Raw genomic sequence first — 18785 nt, 5'->3', positions numbered from 1 at the left:
ATGGCATTATTTTTACTTACAAGCAGCTACTATGGTTTTAACAGGCATAGAAGATTCACTTGGCTCTCCAAAACCAGCTTTGTTCTCAGCAAGAACACGAAACTCATACTCAACACCCTCTGTGAGACCAGTGACTTCGAAGCTGAGTTCAGCAATGGATTTCTTGGAAGCCCTAATCCATCTCATAGCCTTCCTTTCTTTTTTCTCAATACAATAACCTATTATGTCACTTCCTCCATCTTCAGCTGGTCTTTTCCAGTTCAAAGTGACTGAATGTCTATCAACTTTCTCAACTTCTGGTTTAGAAGGTGGACCAGGGGGACCTACAGATAAGAGAAACACATAGTTCATTTAAAAAAAATACAGCAGATGTTTTGTTGTTTGTCAGCCAAATAAAATACATAAAATGTTGGCCTGATAATAACTGTACATACCAAACCTATCAATCATCTTGACAGCCTCYGAATGAGATGGCTCACTGGCGCCATACTGGTTCACAGCAGATACTCTAAAGAAGTACTCATTTCCCTGAATGAGTTTGGTGGCCACATAGTGACAGTCAATAACCTTCTCTTCCAGGATTGTCCAGAGAAGACGACTAGTTTCCCTCTTTTCCAGGGTGTAATATTTGATAGCAGAACCTCCATCTTCTGCAGGAGCTGGCCAGGTAAGGGTCACCTTTTCAGAGGAGATGCCACTGCATTCAATAGGTCCAGGAGCACTAGGAACATCCAGAACTTTGACCTTGACAGTTTCCTCTTTTACACCAAAGGGGTTGCTGGCAGTGATTGTGTATTCTCCAGAATCTTTCCTGCCCGCATATTTTACAGACAGAGTGGATGATGTTGCAGAAGTTTCAATTTGAACAAGGTCAGAGGGTTTAAAGTACTTTCCTCCCTTAGACCAGCATGACGTTGGAGCAGGTTTGCCTAAAATGCTTGTGGCAGTGATAACTATTGTGTCACCAGCACGAACAGTTAGACCTTCCTTCACTTGAGCATCAATAATAATGGTTGGTGCAGCTGTTGGAAAAAATGGGAGATATTTAACTTATCAAGTCATTTCCYTATCAGCAATTTAATTTCACAGCATCCACTAAAAATGCCTAGAATAGTGTTCTTCATCTCACCATATTCATCTGTACAGATAATGGTATCTGTCTGCTCAGAAGGTGGGCTGAGGGCACCAGCAGCATTTTTTGCCCTGATTCTGAACTCGTATTTGCAGCCCTCTTGTAGATCAGCAACAGTAAATGCAGGTTCCACAACATTCACATTGTTGGCCTTCACCCAGACTTTGGAAGGCAGATCTCGCTTCTCAACAATGTAGCCAGTCAGCCTATGGCCACCATCAAACTGAGGCTCGGTCCACTGGAGCGTCACACTGCTTCTGGTGATGCTAATTATATCAGGTTTACCAGGAGCATCTATTGACATAAAAAAAGAACACAGCTGAATGTACAAATGGTTTGGATCTCTACTTTTGGTGCTACTACCATTCTTTTAAACTTACCAATGGGATCCAGTGCCACCTGCGGATCAGTTGGAGCACTTGGCCTACCAATTCCAGCCAAGTTAACAGCCATTACTCTAAACTCATACTCCAGCCCTTCAGTCAGCCCAGTTACTTTGTGTTCCTTCATCTTTAAGGCAGCTGGGCTGACTCTCTTCCACAACATACTGTTCCTCTCCTTAAATTCAACATGATAACCTAAACATAGAAACAAACGGTGGCAAAAATCCAGAGTAAGTCCATCTCACATTTGTAAGAGCAAACAAAAAAACTATTGAAAACATGTACATAAGATGTGTTTAAAATAATTCCACTGAAAAATAGTCAATAAAGTTTTTAAGCAGAGTTCACCTGTGATAGGTGATCCTCCAGTCTTTCTGGGGTCAGTCCAGGCCAAGTATGCAGAGTCATGGCGCATGCTCATGATTTGTGGAGGTGCAGGTGCATCTGGTACATCTGTGAAAAAAACAGTGGTTTAAGTTTATCAAAGTAACATTTTATKTTAACAGCTAATTCAAACCTTGGGATTGAAAAAGTTACTTACTAAATGGATGTTTAGCTACAACAGGCTCAGACTTGAGTCCTTCTCCAACTCCATACTTGTTCTCAGCACTGACTCTGAATGTGTATTCTGTGCCCTCATGGAGACCTGTCACCCTCATGGTATTGGTTTCCACAGTGGAAGACACAGTCACCCACATGTTGGTGATGGAATCCCTTTTTTCCAGTATATAGTTGGTAATCTCTGAGCCACCATCATCCTTGGGAACACCCCACTTCAGTGTAGCACCATCAGCAGTAACATCTTTGAATTTTATTGGACCAACAGGGATGCCAGGCTTTCCCACAACCCTGACATGAGACAAATGAAGCATTTTTACCATTAATATGCTTTTTTAACATAACATGTTTTACTGATACAATTAAAACACACACAGTACACAAATTCAAAAGAAAATTGTTTGTCTTTGAGTGCTACCTGATGAAGATGGTTGACTCTTTGATGCCCGCACTATTTCTCAGGGTGATTGTGTACTTAACAGCATCCGTCCTTTGACAGTCTCTAATTAAAAGGGTAGTATTGACTGCAGATGACTCTGCACAAACCCTGCCAGTGTCTGTAAGGTCTTCATCTTCTCCCTTTTTCCAGGTAACCTTGGGAGTAGGTTTGCCAATAATGGGGATTTTCAGACGGACAGTGCTGCCCTCTTTGGCAATGTAACACATGTTGGGCAATTCTCTTAAGTCACAGCTTGGGGGTACTTAGAGAAGGAAAAAAGATATTTAAAACTTTTCTTCAAACACTTCATGACTCTAACTCTGCATGGATGTTTCATAAATACTTACCAATCTGATCCTTGGCAATCACCTTTAGTTCCTTTACAGAACCCTCTCCTGAGTCATTTACAGCTTTCACTCGGTAGGTGTACTCTCTGCCCTCTACCAGGTCTTTGGCACTGTACTGCATGTTCTTGGACCTCATAAGCTCCTTGTATTTGTCATCACCATTAAGAACCTCTAGCACATAGCAAATTATGCGGCTGCCACCATCACTGAGGGGTTTCTTCCAGCTTAGAGTACAAGAATCTTTGGTCACCAGCAGGGTTTTAAAGTCCATGACAGGTCCAGGCTCCTCTGAAAACATTAAATTAGGTAATTATGCATTTTTCAACAACAAAACAAGAACAATAAGAAAGTACAGATTATTCAACCAACCTGTTGCTCTGACAGCATCGGCTGTCTCACATGCCTCTCCTTTACCAAGCTTGTTGACTGCTGACACTCTGAAGCAGTAGGACCGCCCAGCATCCAGGTCTGGAACCTCAAATGATGTCTTTATGCAATTGTTTGAGACAACAGACCAGGCCTTTCTCTCAGTGTCACGCTTCTCCACTATGTAGTGGGTGATTTCATGACCACCATCAATCAAAGGAGCATCCCAGAAGATTTCAGCGCTGTCTTTGGTTGTTTCTTTCACCATCAAGTTTGCTGGTGGTCCAGGAGTGTCTGGAACCACACAAAAAAGAAATTATATATGAAATTAGGCCCTGAACTACCACCACCATTTTGTGCCCTTTTATAGTATGTGCATTTTGTAGTTAGAGCAGCCATGCAGCCATAAATAGTTATGTACTTTGTATTTTAACGGATGCTTGGATATACATATATTTTAGGGCTGCAACAATACAGAAAAGTCACGATTTGGTTCAGTTTGATAATTTAGTCTCACGGTTCGATATTTTTGATACAAAAAAAATAAATTTCCATCCCCTTCTTAACTTGCAATTTTTTGAAATTAATTAGGAACTTTTGTTTAACCTCCAAAGTCCAGTTTTTAAATGAAATATTGCTGAAACAGCAAGTTTCTCAGTGGATCTGTGCTCCACAATGTAGCCTAGGTGGAGCAGTCAAATACAGATCCACTGATCCTTCAAAACAGAGCATCTTCAGAAGACAAGTTTTAAAAATCTGTATTGTTCCATACATTGTGTGTATTGAGCCTAAAGCACTGTATTGAACAATTGCATACAGATACATGGATTGTTGCACCCCTAATATATATACTTTATTTATGTAGGGGGAAATCTTTTTCAATAATGAACAAATGACTTCTTAACTTTTTTTATACTTACCAAAGACTTTCACAACAATAGTGTACATCTTCATGCCAGCTGAACTCTCTAAATTCAAAATRTATTTGCCAGCATCATATCTGTTGACCCTTTCTGCCATCACCAGGGTGTCTAYGTTGCTGGATTTGATGACAATGCCCTGACGGTCCTTGATATTGGTATTCATCTTTGCCCAGGTAATCCGGGGCGTGGGACGACCTTTGATGGTTGCATATAGCTTCATGGTGGCACCGGCCTGAAGCTGCAGACCTTCTTTCAACTCAGCACTCAGCTCTGCCTCAGGAGCAACTGAATACAAATACAGAGTTCAGTTATTATTTAGAGTACATCTTAAATTTTAAGCTATTATTTCATAAAAATAAAATCAGTTAAATGTATGCCTGATCATTTTTATGTTTTACCAAAAATCTGCTATGAATAAGACAAAATCCTCAAGGTTTGGTATTTTAAACATCTAAAGAATCTGAGTTTGTTTCTTTTGTCTATGTGATTACACAATAGGTCTTGTTTAAGAAAAGTGAAGGTTATCGATGTAATCTAAATCATACATACCAATGATATCCTTGGCTACGTGCTTTCCGGGCACTTCAGCTGGCTCACTGAAACCAACTTTGTTGACAGCAGTGATGCGACACTGGTACTCAGATTTATCAATAAGATTCTGAATGATGTAGTTGGTTTCCTGCAAGTTCCTGGGGACATTGCAGCGGATCCAGTCAGTGGTGTCAGTCCTCTTGCATTCCACTAAGTATCCAATAATAGGGCTTCCACCATTGTTAGCAGGTGCAGTCCATGTAAGACTGATGGTGCTATGGGTRGTGTCAATCACACTGGGGTTGATAACAGGTCCAGGAGGAGCTGGCAAGAGCACAGTGAAGAATTTAGATGATGTATAAAAGCTTTGACRTTAGGAGTTAATATTGACAAGTATCATAGCATAAGTAATAGTACAGACTTACTAATGGGATTCTGTGCAGTGGTGCCAGCAGAAGGGTCACTGGGTTTGCCAAGCCCAGCTGCATTGACAGCAATCACTCTGAACGCATACTCAGCTCCCTCTGTTAGGCCTGTTACTTCAAGTGTTCTTTCTGTTATGGGCTTTCTGTTCAGCTTTCCCCAGTTAATTTCTTTGGTCTGCTTCTTTTCAAGCATGTAGCCCAAGATGGTAGACTTTCCATCATAAGCAGGCTCCTTCCAACTTACGGTCATGCGGTCTTTGGTCACATTGGTGATTAGTGGTGCTTCACAAGGACCAGGGATGGCTGAAAGTTATATCATATTAAAGGTTTTTGTTGAGAGACTACAAACAAATTTTAAGTTAAAATCACAAATSAAAAACAGGTTTAGTATGTCAAAAAACTTGGTTAGATATAATAACCGTATTGGCTATAATGTGTGATATGCCAGATAAATGCTTTGATGCAGCTGGTGCTTGTGTCTCTTTTCTATGACAGGTTTAGGATAGATTTTAACAGTTGCATTTCTTTGTAAAGTCTATGTATAAACTTGGACTAAAAGGTGGTGATGACTCACTGAATGGGTTCTTGGCGATGACTGGGTGGGTGATAAAGGCGTCTCCAACCCCCCACATGTTTTCAGCACGGATTCTGAACTGGTATTCATGGCCGTCAATTAACTTCTCCACATTAAACTCCAATACATCACCCTTGATCTTAGATGAAACCTGGGCCCAATCAGTTCTGCTGGTCTCACGCTTGTCCACAATGTAGTTGTTGATAGGGGCACCACCATCTTTCAAAGGAGGCTCCCAGGACAGCTTGATGTTATTGGCAAACACTTCAACATACCTGGAACTGGCAGGAGGGCCTGGCACATCTGCGGAGATTTAAATCCAATATTAAAGCTCATAGCAAATTTTATCTTAATTCCTCTTTGGAAAGATTAAAAAAACATCCTTATATATCTATAAATAAAAATACTTACCAAGTACAACAACCTGGATCTCTTCTGTCTTGGATCCACTGGCATTCTCAGCCAATACTGTGTAGGTTCCTGTGTGTTCTTTAGTAACTGCTGTCATCTCTAGCTGAAAGTGATGCCTTTGTTGGGTAATGACCTGACCTTCATCGGATTTCAAGTTATCATCACCTCTCTTCCAAGTGACTCTGGGCAAAGGTTTACCAAATACATCAGCTTCCAGGAGGATTGTAGTTCCAGCCTTCACCTTCAAACCCTTTTGCATTTTTGCAATGAGCTCAATCTTTGGAGGAACTGTATTAATAGAATATGAATTGTCTTTTAGAAAAAAATTGTCATATTAAAAACAATAATTACAAAAAATATTTTAATTGCACTGCGTAGAACATTCATTTTGTCATGAGGTGTTGAGTAAAATTATCTTACCATTCTCAGCGGAGACYAGAATTGGATCTGTGGGCTCTGAGGGTTTACTAATGTTTACAGCAGTTTTGGCAATRACCCTGAACTGGTACTGAAGGTCTCTTTCAAGACCAGTTACTGTATACTCCTCCCTTGGGACATTTTGACTGCTGGTGTTGCAGCGAATCCATGTGTCTCCTGGAACCCGCATCACCTCAACATAGTAGCCTGTGATTTTGCTTCCACCATCATTCTTTGGACGGGCCCATACCAAAGTGACAGAGTTCTTGGTTACATCCAAAACCTCAGGTTTACCTGGGGTGTCTAAAACACATGAAGACAAATAGGTAAATGTAAGCAAACTTGAAATGAAATAAAATGTTACTTAGTGAACAGATGTTAATGATAAACTGACCAACAGGTGTTCTTGCAGTTACAAAGTCAGTCTTCTTGCTTGGTTTGCCCTGGCCAGCACGGTTAATAGCTGATACTCTAAAGGTATATTCCAGACCCTCTATGAGTCCGGCACATGGGTACTCAGTGTTGCGGACAACGGTGTCGTTRGCCTTTACCCACAGAAGGCTGTTCCTTTCCTTTCGCTCAATGTAGTAACCTGTGATGGGACTGCCACCATCACTCTCAGGTTTGTCCCACGAAACAAACATACAGTCCTTGTTAGTCTTGTTGATGCGGCAGTTTAGGGGTTCACTTGGAACATCTACAGACAAAATACAAAAAATTTAGATATAAATTACCAATAGAAGTTGGAACTAAGGCTAAACAAGACCCATAATTGGGACATAATTCACCCACACCTACCAAAGGGGAACTTGGCGACCATCCTATCGGACTGAATTGGGTCTGAAACACCAAAGCGGTTCTCAGCACGGATGCGGAACACATATTCTTTTCCAGGAATGAGTTTTCCCAATCTGCAACTGGTCTTTGGGCAGGAAGAGAGGGCTGTCACCCAATCGCCTCTACCTATGTCACATTTTTCAATCACATAGTTTGTGATATTGCTGCCCCCATCTTCTAGTGGTTTGTTCCAAGACAGGGAGCAAGAATCAGCATCAATGTCACTGATCTCTACAGGGCCTTCAGGAGGACCRGGGATGTCTGAAATACATAGAATTGTATGCTGAGTTATGTTTATTCATTCTTTGTTGAAGAGAACAATAATATAAATGGTGTTGATTTCATTTTACAGGAGTGTCACGCACCTCTGATGACAATCTTTAGAACTTGGGAAACCTTTGCAGTATTGTTTTCAGCAACAAGGCTGTACTCTCCACTGTCAGTCCTTGTCACATCTTTGATGATCAGGACACACAAGTTTCCAGACTGGTGCACAGCCAAACGACTGGATGGGACCACTGCTTTCTCACCACGCATCCACTTACAAGTTGGGGATGGTTTTCCTGAAACCAGTGCCTCCACTCGAAGTTTGGCTCCAGCTCTAGCACTTGCTGTTTCTGGCATAACAATCTTTGGCTCCACTGTTGGACAGAAAACATTTTAAATTGTTCAGTTAGACTGGAGCAGTGTTACAATTACATTCCGTTGTCACATTAAATACTATAACAGGTATTTTTGATGCTTTAAACACTATTTATTTAAAATAAATTCTTATTGTAAGATTAAAGCTGTTAAAAATTCTTAGTCCACACTATCAACATACCCATCTGCTCCCTGATCTCAACCGGCTCCCTGGTCTCTGTGAAGGAACTCAAGCCCATGATGTTTTTGGCAGCCACTCTGAACTTGTACCTCTTTCCTTCCTTTAGTCCACTGACACTGACTGTTAAACCTTTGACTGTTGTGTATGCGTTCCATATTTCCTTCACAGGTTCTTCTTCCTCCTCGATCACTGGTGGTGGAGGTGGCGGAGGAGCTACCTGTCCCTCAGCAACCTGTGGTGAGTCGGATTCATGTTTAAAGCTCAGTGATTCAGAATTTAAAAGTTTCAATAGGAACATAAGTCTGAATTGCAAAATAATGTCACAATTGCAATACTTGAAAAATTAAAGGGAGACCATTATCACCTATGGGAAATTATGATTTGTCTGTTCAATATGTTTAAAAATTAAAATAATATTGATGCAGAAAACACTGATTTTATTACTGACTTCCACAGGGGCTGGTGGCTCTGGAGGAGGTTTGACTTCAATATATTCAATGACATAACCATCAATTTTGGCTCCACCATCTCTTTCAGGCTTCACCCAGCCAATCATGGCGCTGTTCTTAGTTATCTCCAAAGCTTCAATCTTCTGACAAGGATCCGGCTTGCCTGAAATAAATAGACAACTTGTTTTATTTTGAAGAAAAGAGACTTGAGACTTTGCAAGAGAGTGTACAACTTTCCATGAATTTTTCTGTCTCATGTGATATGCTGTGAATAAATAGGTACTTACTGACAGGATCAGAAGCCAGGTAAGATGTAGGTGTCATTCTGGGAACTCCAGAGCCATACTCATTCACAGCTGTGACTCTGAAGTAGTATTCACTGCCAGGCATCAGGCCAGAGACTTTAAAAGGAATCTTATCTAGCTGAACTTCAGCCTTGACAATTGCCCATGTCTTGCGGTCTATCTCACGCTTTTCAACAATGTAGTGTGTCACCTCACTACCCCCATTGACCTCTGGAGGATTCCAGGCCAACATGACTGATGTCTGTTTGATATCTGTAGCTTCAAGATTCATTACAGGTCCAGGTGTATCTGTTTGAAACAAAAGCACATTTATTTTAATTACTTACAACAGTTGCATCTACAACAATGCATTTTCTTGATCTATAGGAAAAAAAACTTTATTTTGATAGATTTTTGGCAGAAGTGAAACAATTATTTTCAAAAGTATTGACTTACCCAGAACCTTAACATTGACAAAGACAGCCTTCTCTCCTGCAGTGCTCTGCAATGTCAGGCAGTATTTGCCAGAGTCATTACGGGTGGAGTCAGGAATGACCAAGAAGGTCATGGTGTCGATGATGTCAACTTTACCCTTTCTGACTACATTATCAATACCCATCTTCCTCCATGTAACCTTGGGAGGTGGTCTGCCTCTGATGGTGGCCCACAATCTAATGGGACAACCAGCCCGAACTGTCAGACCTTGCTTCAGGTTGGCATCCAAGTCAGCCTCTGGTGCCTCTGTTGAATGAAATCAATAGAAATAATTTAATAATAATTCATTAAACCAACTAAAAATGGCAAGACTGTAATGTGTTTACCTTAAAGCATACTAACAACCAATAATGCCCTTACCTAGAATATCTCGTGGAATCACAGCACCATCTAGGTCACAAGGCAGACTCATGCCCACCTGGTTTTGAGCTGACACCCTAAATTCATACACAAGCTTCTCATCAAGACTTGTGACAGTGAACTCGCACACAATAAGCTGAGCTGCCACATTGCATCTCTTCCAGGCATCATCTCCTTTCTTTGCACCCCCTTGTACCCTCATCTCCACAACATAGCCAATGAGAGGAGCTCCTCCATCAGACACAGGCTTGGTCCAACCCAGGGTGATAGAGGATTTGGTACTATCCACAACCTTCAAGTTGGTAGGAGGTGCAGGAGGTTCTGTAAGTGGACAGAAGGGTATGTGTAAAAATGGGCTTTGTTATAGTAAAAACATAAAGCAAATAAAGATCATTGTTGTTACATACCAACTGCATCCTTTGCAGTGATGGCACGGGAAGCCTTGCTTGGAGAACTAACGCCAATCTCATTCACAGCCTTCACTCTATACTGGTAATCATGGAGTGGCAACAGTCCTGGAACAGTGAAACGAGTTCCAGGGACTGGATCTTTATTAACAGGAGACCACCTAACGGCATGCTCTTCTTTTTTCTCCAACAGATACCCAATGATTGGCTTTCCGCCATCTTTTTCAGGCTCAGACCATTGCACAGTCATTTCCTCCTTGCCTATCTTGGTGACCTCTGGTGCTTCAGGGGCATCAGGTACACTGAACTGGGTTCCGGCAACAATAGCCTCACTCTGAACTGCAGGTCCAGGACCCATCTTATTTTCAGCCCGAACTCTGAAGATATACTCATTGCCTTCAATAAGTCGAGTTACTTTAGCTTTGTTGGTAATGACAGCATTAGAATGGACAGACCAAACTCCTCTCTTGGTCTCACATTTCTCAATAATGTAGTTGTAGATATCACAGCCACCATCATCTTCAGGGACTTCCCAAGCCAGATGGCACCTATCAGTGGTAATGCCAGACACCTTGAGATCCCTGATAGGCCCAGGCCTATCTAGTACAACCACTTTAGCATTAGCAGAGCTGGTTCCTGAACTGTTGGAGGCTGTAACAACATATTTGCCACTGTCACTGCGTCTGGCACCTGTAAGCAACAACTTAGAAAAGTCTACACCAGTTTCAATTTGAAGCTTGGGGCCTTTCTTAATCTCTTCTGTGCACTCATCTTTTGTCCATTTTACATCTGGTTGAGGTTTTCCCTTAACTGTTGCTTCCATAGAAATGGAGTCTCCTGCTTTCACAACAAGGGATCCATCCAGCTTAATTTTGACCTCAGGCTCCACCAGCTGTTCTTTAACTAATACTTCTCCTGTGGTTACCCAATTACTCTCACCTCCCTCATTCTTAGTCTGAACTCTGAATTGGTAGATTTGATTCTCAATGCACCTGTCTGCCATGAAGTAAGTCTCCTTGATGGCACCTTTGTGAAGCCTCTCCCACTCCTCAGCCTCTTTTGGTTTCTTTTCAATGTGATAACCAAGGTTACGACTACCACCATCATTATCAGGTTTCTTCCACTTCAGGAAGCAGAAAGTCTTGCCAATTTCAGATATATGAAAATCAATGGGTTCACTAGGTTTCTCAATGGGGTCAACTGCCAGAATAGGTGTTTTGGTCTCTGTGGATGGCCCAACGCCAATCTTATTCTCTGCACTGACGCGGAAGAAGTACTCACAACCTTCAGTGAGAGGAGCCTTTAACAGACGTTTGGTCCAGTCATTGGAGACCATTGTCCATCCTCTTTGACTCGGCTGACGACACTCAATAATGTATTGAGTTATCTCAGTGCCACCATTATCTTCAGGATTTTCCCAAGACACCATGCAGGATTTTTTAGTGACATAGGCCACTTTCAGATTCTGGCAAGCTCCTGGTGTGTCTAGAACATTTACCAAAATGGTAGCCTGTGCCTGTCCACTGCTGTTCTTAGCAACAATGGCATATTTTCCATAATCTGATCTGACAGTGTCATTGATAATCAGTTCACAAACAGGGTAGTTGTTGTTGATCTCTGTGCGTTTATCTCGAGACAAGGCTCTTGCATCTTTAGTCCATGTGATTTCTGGATCTGGTCTGCCTTTCACTCTAGTAATTAAACTGAGTACCTGCCCTGCCCTGACTGTCACAGAGTCACGACAGGACACATCAACCACAACTTCAGGGGGCACCAAGATGTCCTTTGCCAAAATTGCCTGAGGCAGCTCTCTAGGCTCACTATCCCCAACCTTGTTGGTAGCTCTAACACGTATTCTGTACTCCATTCCTTCAATAAGGCCTGGCACTCTGTAGGCACAGATTTTGATAAGGTCCTTATTGATTCTATCCCACTGGGCACTTCCTGACTTCTGAACTTCAACAACATAGCCCAGAATTGGACTGCCTCCATCTCTCGTGGGTTTGGTCCAGCAAATGTCAGCATAGGACTTACTCCAGTCCTTCAATTTAAGGTTGCCAGGAGGTCCAGGTTTAGTAATGGCTCGAGTGGCTTTAATGGGATCAGAGGTGAGTGAAGGCTCACTGATGCCAGCAATGTTTTCAGCAAACACTCTGAACTCATAGCTGTTGCCTTCAAAAAGACCAGAGACTCTGTATCTTAGGTCTAGCACTGGAGTTTTATTGACACGAATCCACTTTCCTGTCATTTCTCTTCGTTCAACCACATAACCACTGATTGGACTACCTCCATCATAATCAGGCAGGGCCCATTCCACTGTCACAGCATTCTCTGTGATGTCAGAACACTCAGGGAAGCCTGGAGGACCTGGAGGGTTGAACATGTGCTTGGCAATAGTAGGTGGACTCTCAAGAGCAGCACCAATGCCAATTTTATTTTCTGCACGAACCCGAACAATGTATTCACGACCTTTCTCTAACCTTGACACCTTGGCTGTTGTGCTGGCGCCACTAGAGCTAACGACTGACCAAGGCTCCCATGGCTTCTTGACATCCTTCTTTTCTACCACATAGTTGGTGATAGGTGTACCCCCATCATCTTTGGGTGCTCTCCATTGTATTATCATGTGATCAGGGGTGACCTCCAAGATATTGATTGGTCCAATGGGTGGTCCTGGTAGATCCAACACAGTGACATGTAGGGCAACTGTCTTGCTGCCTGAAGGATTGGTCACAGTGAGAATGTACTCTCCAGTGTCTCCTCTCTGGCTATCTGGGATACTGAGGATGGTTGAGGGTCCAGCAGTTTCAATATGATATCGGCCCTCAGAGAGGATCTCTTTGCCATCACTCATCCACTTGGCTGTGGGAAGGGGGATGCCTGACATTTTAGCTGGTAAAGTAATAATACTTCCAGCTTTGACAACAACACCTTCAATGAGCTTCACATCAACTTCAATCGTAGGTGGCACTGAAAGAGAACAAAACAGAAAATGTGAGGTTTACAACTTTTACTTGACAACATATCCAGCTTTCACAGTGATAAACATTTTCAACATCTTACATGTCTTTTCCTGGCAAGTGACTGGGACACTAATGTCAGGGCGGCTTATACCAATGGCGTTCTGAGCCTTGACTCTGAAACGATAAGTCTTGCCTTCTTCCAGACCTGTCACATGGCTACGCTCGTTGCTTACAGTCTTGAAAGTTACCCAGTCTGTCTGGCCATCTTCCTGGTATTCTACAATAAAGCCAGTAATTTCACTTCCACCAGTGCGATCCGGCCACTCCCAGGCCAACCACACCTCAGTCTTCTCTGCATCGGTGTGGTGGAGGTTCTTGGGTGGACCAGGAGGATCTAAAAGTGTCAGAGAAGAAAAAATGATTTCCAACTCTTGAGGAATTGAAATCACTCACTTGGAATGTGTACATCAATTACTTTCTTAAAACAATATATTAGTTTTTATGGCTTACAAAGGATAGTATCACATTCTAATGATTTATAGTTTTTTTCTTACATAGAGGATCAACAGCCTTAATGGGTGTCTTGGTTATAATGAAGTCACTTCTGCCAAACTGATTCTCGGCAGCCACCCTGAACAGGTACTGGATTCCTTCCATCAGATACATGGCCATCAGACTCAGCTTCTTATTGGCTGCAGCAACAGGTACCCACTGATCTGAAGCTACATCTTTCTTTTGCACAACATAATGAGAAATGACAGCACCACCGTCGTCCTCTGGAGCCTTCCAAGTTAGGTAAGCAGACTCACTAGTCACTTCACTCACCACCAAATTCCTTGGCGGAGAAGGCTTGTCTGATAGAAACAAGCATTTGTAAAATTAGGTCTATATGAATTCTGATTTTAAAAAACATTTACTAACTTGAGTTGACATTTCACTTACTTAGCACAAGCACTGCAACAGTTGCAGATTTCTTTCCAGCTGTGTTCTCAGCTGTAATAGTGTAGTTTCCAGAGTCTGCACGGACGCATTTGGGAATGAAGACTTTGCTGCCCGTGGCAGTAACAGCAACAGTGATGTGAGAAGGAACATCTCCATCGTTCTTCTTCCAGGAAACCGTTGGTGTTGGTATACCTTTAATAGTGGCACTCAGGGTGATATCAGTGCCCAGCATGGCTAAGTGGTCTCGTGCCATGTTGGCATCCAGGTGTAATTCTGGTTCCTCTGTGGATTGTAATAGAAAAGTGTATAAATTTTAGATGTTACAAACAAAAGGCTAGTAAATTTATGCATAATTTATTTGGTGGACTGAATTTCTTATTTCAAAAATGTATTATAATGTATTCATGAGCTGAATTACATATCTCCCATACCAATTCTGTCATGAACTGTGATGGTCTGTTTGACAAAGGCAGGGTCGGATTTGCCAGCAGCATTGACCGTAAAGATTCTGAAGGCATACTCCTGTCCATCAGTCAGTCCTGTTACCACATAATGGAGATCTGGACACTCCTCTGGAGTTGCGTTGGCCTGAATCCACTCTACGGCACCAGGTTTCTGATACTCCACAAGRTAGCCAAAGATTCGTCCTTTTCCATCATGACGTGGCAATTGCCATTTTAGACTGACAGAATTCTTGGTCTTATCATAGGCCTCTGGGGTTACTGGAGGACTTGGGGGCACTGTGAGTGGAAAACAGTTCAGTCAGCTGTAAGTGCAATAAAGAGCAGATCTGACAAGGAATTGCCGTCCTAGTCTCCACAAAACTACAAAATTTTCAATAATAATTAAAGCCTAATTCCTAAAAAGCAAAAGGAAAAGTCTAGATTTGTCAATGAAAACCAAATGAAGGTTGTAAAAAAACTGATGAGAGAAGTGTCAGACTGACCAATAGGATCTTTAGCAAGGATAGGTTGGGATGGAACACTTGGATCTCCGGTTCCCAACTCGTTCTCAGCCATGACCCTGAATTCATACTCGCAACCTTCAACTAAGTCCTGAACTCGGTACTGAGTTGCTGGGTACAGCGGGTCTCTGGTGACTCTGGACCACCTCTTGGCTCCAGGCTCCTTCTTTTCCAAAATGTAGTTGGTGATAGGCTTCCCTCCATCCCGAGGCCGGTTCCACAGCACCAGAGCGCTGTTAGCATACACCTCTCTGACTGTTGGCATTTCAGGGGCTTCAGGGACTCCTTAGATATGAAAAGGATAAATAAATATTGTAAGAATAAAAAAATAATGTGTATATTTCAACTATTATGAAACTTTGTCGTTTATTTACAGAATTCCGATCAAATCACATTTTTAAATGTGAAATTTAGTAACTTTGTGTAAATGTAAAAAGAAGAGAATGTTGTTTACTAAATTATTGAACCTCTCCTATGATTTAAGGGAAGCTTTAAGATGGTGTGCGGACGTACTGAACAGATCTTTAGCTTTCATCTCCTCAGACTCTAGAGGGTCGCTGATGCCATACATGTTCTCAGCAAAGATTCTCATGATGTACTCCCTGCCCTCCGTTAGCTTGGGGATCTGTGAAATGAGAAACTGTGTGAATGTCTCTGAAATTCAGCAGCCTCCCCCTGCTGGAGTCCTGACACTTCAGGCTTAACTACCTTGCATATAGTCTTGGTGGTGGCAGATGTTACTGTGGTCCACATCTCTCTGTTGACATCTCTCTTCTCAATGATGTAATTGGAGATGTCAACACCACCATTGTCCAGAGGAGGCTTCCAGGAAATCACCATGTACTCCCTGTGCACCTCCTCAAACACCACGGGACCAACAGGAGGAGTTGGACGGTCTGCAGGGAAAAAAGAAAGGATAAAAATGTACTGATGGTATGCACTACTGATGGTATCAACCCAAGTTGTCTTTATTGTTCCAAACGTACCAACAACAGTGACATTGCTGACTCCTTTCCTGGATCCAGTACTGTTTTCCACAACCACCACATACCTGCCACTGTGCTCACGCTTGGCCTTCATCAGGCCTAGTGACATGGTGACTGGTGTGTTTTTGAACACAATATGGTTGTCAGTCTTCAGCTCTTTGTCGTCTCTGTACCAGGTAATAGACGGAGCTGGTTTGCCAGTGTAGCGGCCCTGCAACAGACAGCTCTCTCCCACACGAATGATGATTTTATCACGGAAGTCCAGCTCGATGGTTGGTGGCTCTGTAAAAACAGAAAATTAGGAAAACCTTTAGAAATATTACTCAGAGGATATTTTTTTCTTTTAGTACCCTCCATTGAAAGTAAGAAAGAGCTGGAACTACTTTAGACAACAAATAATGACAATATTCACATATTTCTTTAATTCAATAAAACTATATGGTTATTTCTATATAAACATGAACATATAAATGTATATCAATAATGCTTAAATTACTGTAGAAAACTATTATAAAGCTACATTTCCACAGGTGTTCATTGATATTATTAAACTACATAGGTTGGAAGCTGTAAAATGTCTCACCCAGTTCATCCTTGCAAGTGATTGGTTTGGTACAGAAAGATGGTTTGCTTGGTCCAACCTCATTTACAGCAATCACTCTGAACTCGTAGGTGTCACCTTCCCTGAGGCCATCGTATGTGAATTTCCTGTCCATCAGCTTCTCCTTCGTCAGTCTGTTGAACTTGTCCTTGCCGATCRTACGTGCCTCCAGGATGTACATGGTGATGTCAGAACCTCCGTCAAATTTAGGCTTTTTCCAGGTGAGGCAGATCATATCCTTGGTAACCTTGGTGACATCCAGTTCTTCTGGGCGGTCTGGCACACCTGAAAAAAAAAGAAATTATTCTTCATATCTGATGATAGAAAGCTGCTTAATGGTGGATGATCACAGTTATATATTTTTAAATAAAACTCTTGTTATTTACTGACAGTTTTTCTGCACTGAACAGTGTGGGGTGGGGTTAATTTTGAGAGTTGTCAGAACAGAGCATCAGGTCATCAATCCTTCACTCTGACAGTCTACACTAAAACATTTTACCCCTGATTAGTGTTCTGGTCAACCATTGCTAGAGTACATTCAGAGGCATTTTCTTGGTGCAAACAGCTTTTCTTCGTCTTGAAATACAGCACATTGCATTCTGGGGACCTTGAGTTATGTTTGAATTTGTTAACTGTTCACTTGTTCCCTCAGTAGCAAGTGGACTGAGTATTCAAATGGAGTGCAGAATTTGATTACAGAAAGTATCTGCTGCAATCAAAAAGAGAAAATGTATCTTCCAAAAGAAGAAAGTATGTACAGTGTAAATATTTGAATATTGTAAGTATCTGTGGCTGGATTACTTTAATTAAAGTAAAAAATCTGTTGTAAGAAGTCTCTGACTGATGAGAGGACTTTTTCTAGTCCTGAATTTTACAGTTGTGACCTCCCCTTTTGAAACCAGTATTCATCATGGGTCTTAATTAAACTTACTAATTGGTTCCTTGATGACGAGCTCAGCTGCTGTTTCCACAAAAGGTCCAATGCCAATGGCATTCTCTGCGGCCACTCTGAAGAAGTAGGCCTTTCCAAGGGTGAGGTCATGAGCCACAGCATTCTGCCTGCTGGCAGTGTAGGAGAGTGAGGTCCAGGCTTTACGCTCAGCTTCACGTTTCTCAATGAGGTAGTTGCTGATGGGAGAGCCTCCATCATTCTCTGGGAAGAACCAGTTCAGCTTGCAGGAGTCTATGGTCAGGTTCTCAGCAATCAAAGGAATGCCAACAGGCCCGGGAACATCTACAAGAAAACAGAAGTGAATCAATTCAAACAAATATTTGTCAAATCATCTTATTGAAATAGTTCTGCATTATGAAAATCATCTCTCACCGAGGACTTCCACAGTGATGTTTTTTGTCTTCTCTCCTCCAGCGTTCTTAGCGGTCAGTGTATACACCCCAAGGTGTTTCCTGGCACACGGTTTGATGACAAGAGAAGAGCTGATGGCTGTTGTCTCCACTTTTGCCTCTAGAGGCAGTGCAGCTCCGTTTCTGCTCCATGTGATTTCAGGTGCTGGTTGGCCTGACACATAGGCGATGATCCGAATCACACCACCAGCGTGGACCACCATCCTCTCCTTCACTGAGGCATCCAGGTCTACCTCTGGAGCAACTAAAAAGAAGAAACATCTCATTGCAGTCTGTTTTACATAGTTTCAGTTTGTTTGTCTTTGGTACAACCGTTGATTTGAACTCACTGATTCTGTCATTGACCTCGAGCACCTCCGGGACTTCTCCTGGCTCACCGTTACCAGCAGCATTGAAGGCAATCACCCTGAACCTGTACTGACCACCTGTCTTGAGACCGGTGATCACTAACCGAGTGCCTCGGATTTCAGTCTCCTTAGCCTGAAAAAYACCACCATCATTTCCAAGATCATGGATCTGTCGCTTAAACCAAATGAAAGACTGGATGCATCATTGTCAATGTTCGAAATGGACACTTTTATATAAGCAAGCTACTACAAGAAAAGACAGTTTCAGGTGACTCTTCATCTTACCTTGACCCAGGCCTCAGTGCCCTCCTCCTTGTACTCTACCCAATAGCCAATGATCTTGGAGCCTCCATCCTTCAGAGGTGGGATCCACTCTAGGTCCACTGTAGATTTAGTCCAATCAGAAACCTTTGGCGTTGGAGCAGATGGGGGGGCTTCACAAGAAGGACAGCTAGTTAC

The 18785-nt window shown here is 42.3% G+C and overlaps 1 protein-coding gene across 1 annotated transcript in view; it reads right to left on the bottom strand.

Annotated features, from left to right (window-relative positions):
• Positions 1–18785, bottom strand: part of ttn.1 (titin, tandem duplicate 1) — a 136491-nt gene that overhangs the window by 43882 nt on the left and 73824 nt on the right. The window contains exons 136-172 of the mRNA XM_014028495.1: positions 18612–18760; positions 18309–18459; positions 17942–18223; positions 17549–17851; positions 16600–16902; positions 16017–16298; positions 15739–15926; positions 15544–15655; positions 15013–15315; positions 14498–14806; positions 14067–14348; positions 13679–13978; positions 13225–13518; positions 10162–13131; positions 9755–10075; positions 9356–9640; positions 8903–9208; positions 8615–8778; positions 8167–8398; positions 7709–7984; positions 7305–7604; positions 6901–7203; positions 6510–6809; positions 6090–6377; positions 5679–5981; positions 5105–5407; positions 4698–5003; positions 4146–4433; positions 3229–3519; positions 2860–3147; positions 2492–2774; positions 2057–2364; positions 1864–1968; positions 1513–1710; positions 1130–1426; positions 435–1022; positions 21–323 (exon numbers count right to left, since the gene is read on the bottom strand). Of these exons, the coding sequence (XP_013883949.1) occupies positions 21–323; positions 435–1022; positions 1130–1426; positions 1513–1710; positions 1864–1968; positions 2057–2364; positions 2492–2774; positions 2860–3147; positions 3229–3519; positions 4146–4433; positions 4698–5003; positions 5105–5407; positions 5679–5981; positions 6090–6377; positions 6510–6809; positions 6901–7203; positions 7305–7604; positions 7709–7984; positions 8167–8398; positions 8615–8778; positions 8903–9208; positions 9356–9640; positions 9755–10075; positions 10162–13131; positions 13225–13518; positions 13679–13978; positions 14067–14348; positions 14498–14806; positions 15013–15315; positions 15544–15655; positions 15739–15926; positions 16017–16298; positions 16600–16902; positions 17549–17851; positions 17942–18223; positions 18309–18459; positions 18612–18760 (12864 nt within the window). The remainder of the gene's footprint in view (positions 1–20; positions 324–434; positions 1023–1129; positions 1427–1512; positions 1711–1863; positions 1969–2056; positions 2365–2491; positions 2775–2859; positions 3148–3228; positions 3520–4145; positions 4434–4697; positions 5004–5104; positions 5408–5678; positions 5982–6089; positions 6378–6509; positions 6810–6900; positions 7204–7304; positions 7605–7708; positions 7985–8166; positions 8399–8614; positions 8779–8902; positions 9209–9355; positions 9641–9754; positions 10076–10161; positions 13132–13224; positions 13519–13678; positions 13979–14066; positions 14349–14497; positions 14807–15012; positions 15316–15543; positions 15656–15738; positions 15927–16016; positions 16299–16599; positions 16903–17548; positions 17852–17941; positions 18224–18308; positions 18460–18611; positions 18761–18785) is intronic.

The sequence above is a fragment of the Austrofundulus limnaeus genome, unplaced genomic scaffold, assembly GCF_001266775.1.
Source record: "Austrofundulus limnaeus strain Quisiro unplaced genomic scaffold, Austrofundulus_limnaeus-1.0 Scaffold770, whole genome shotgun sequence".
NCBI classification, from domain to species: Eukaryota; Metazoa; Chordata; class Actinopteri; order Cyprinodontiformes; family Rivulidae; genus Austrofundulus; species Austrofundulus limnaeus.
This window is presented reverse-complemented; position numbering and strand designations above follow the sequence as displayed.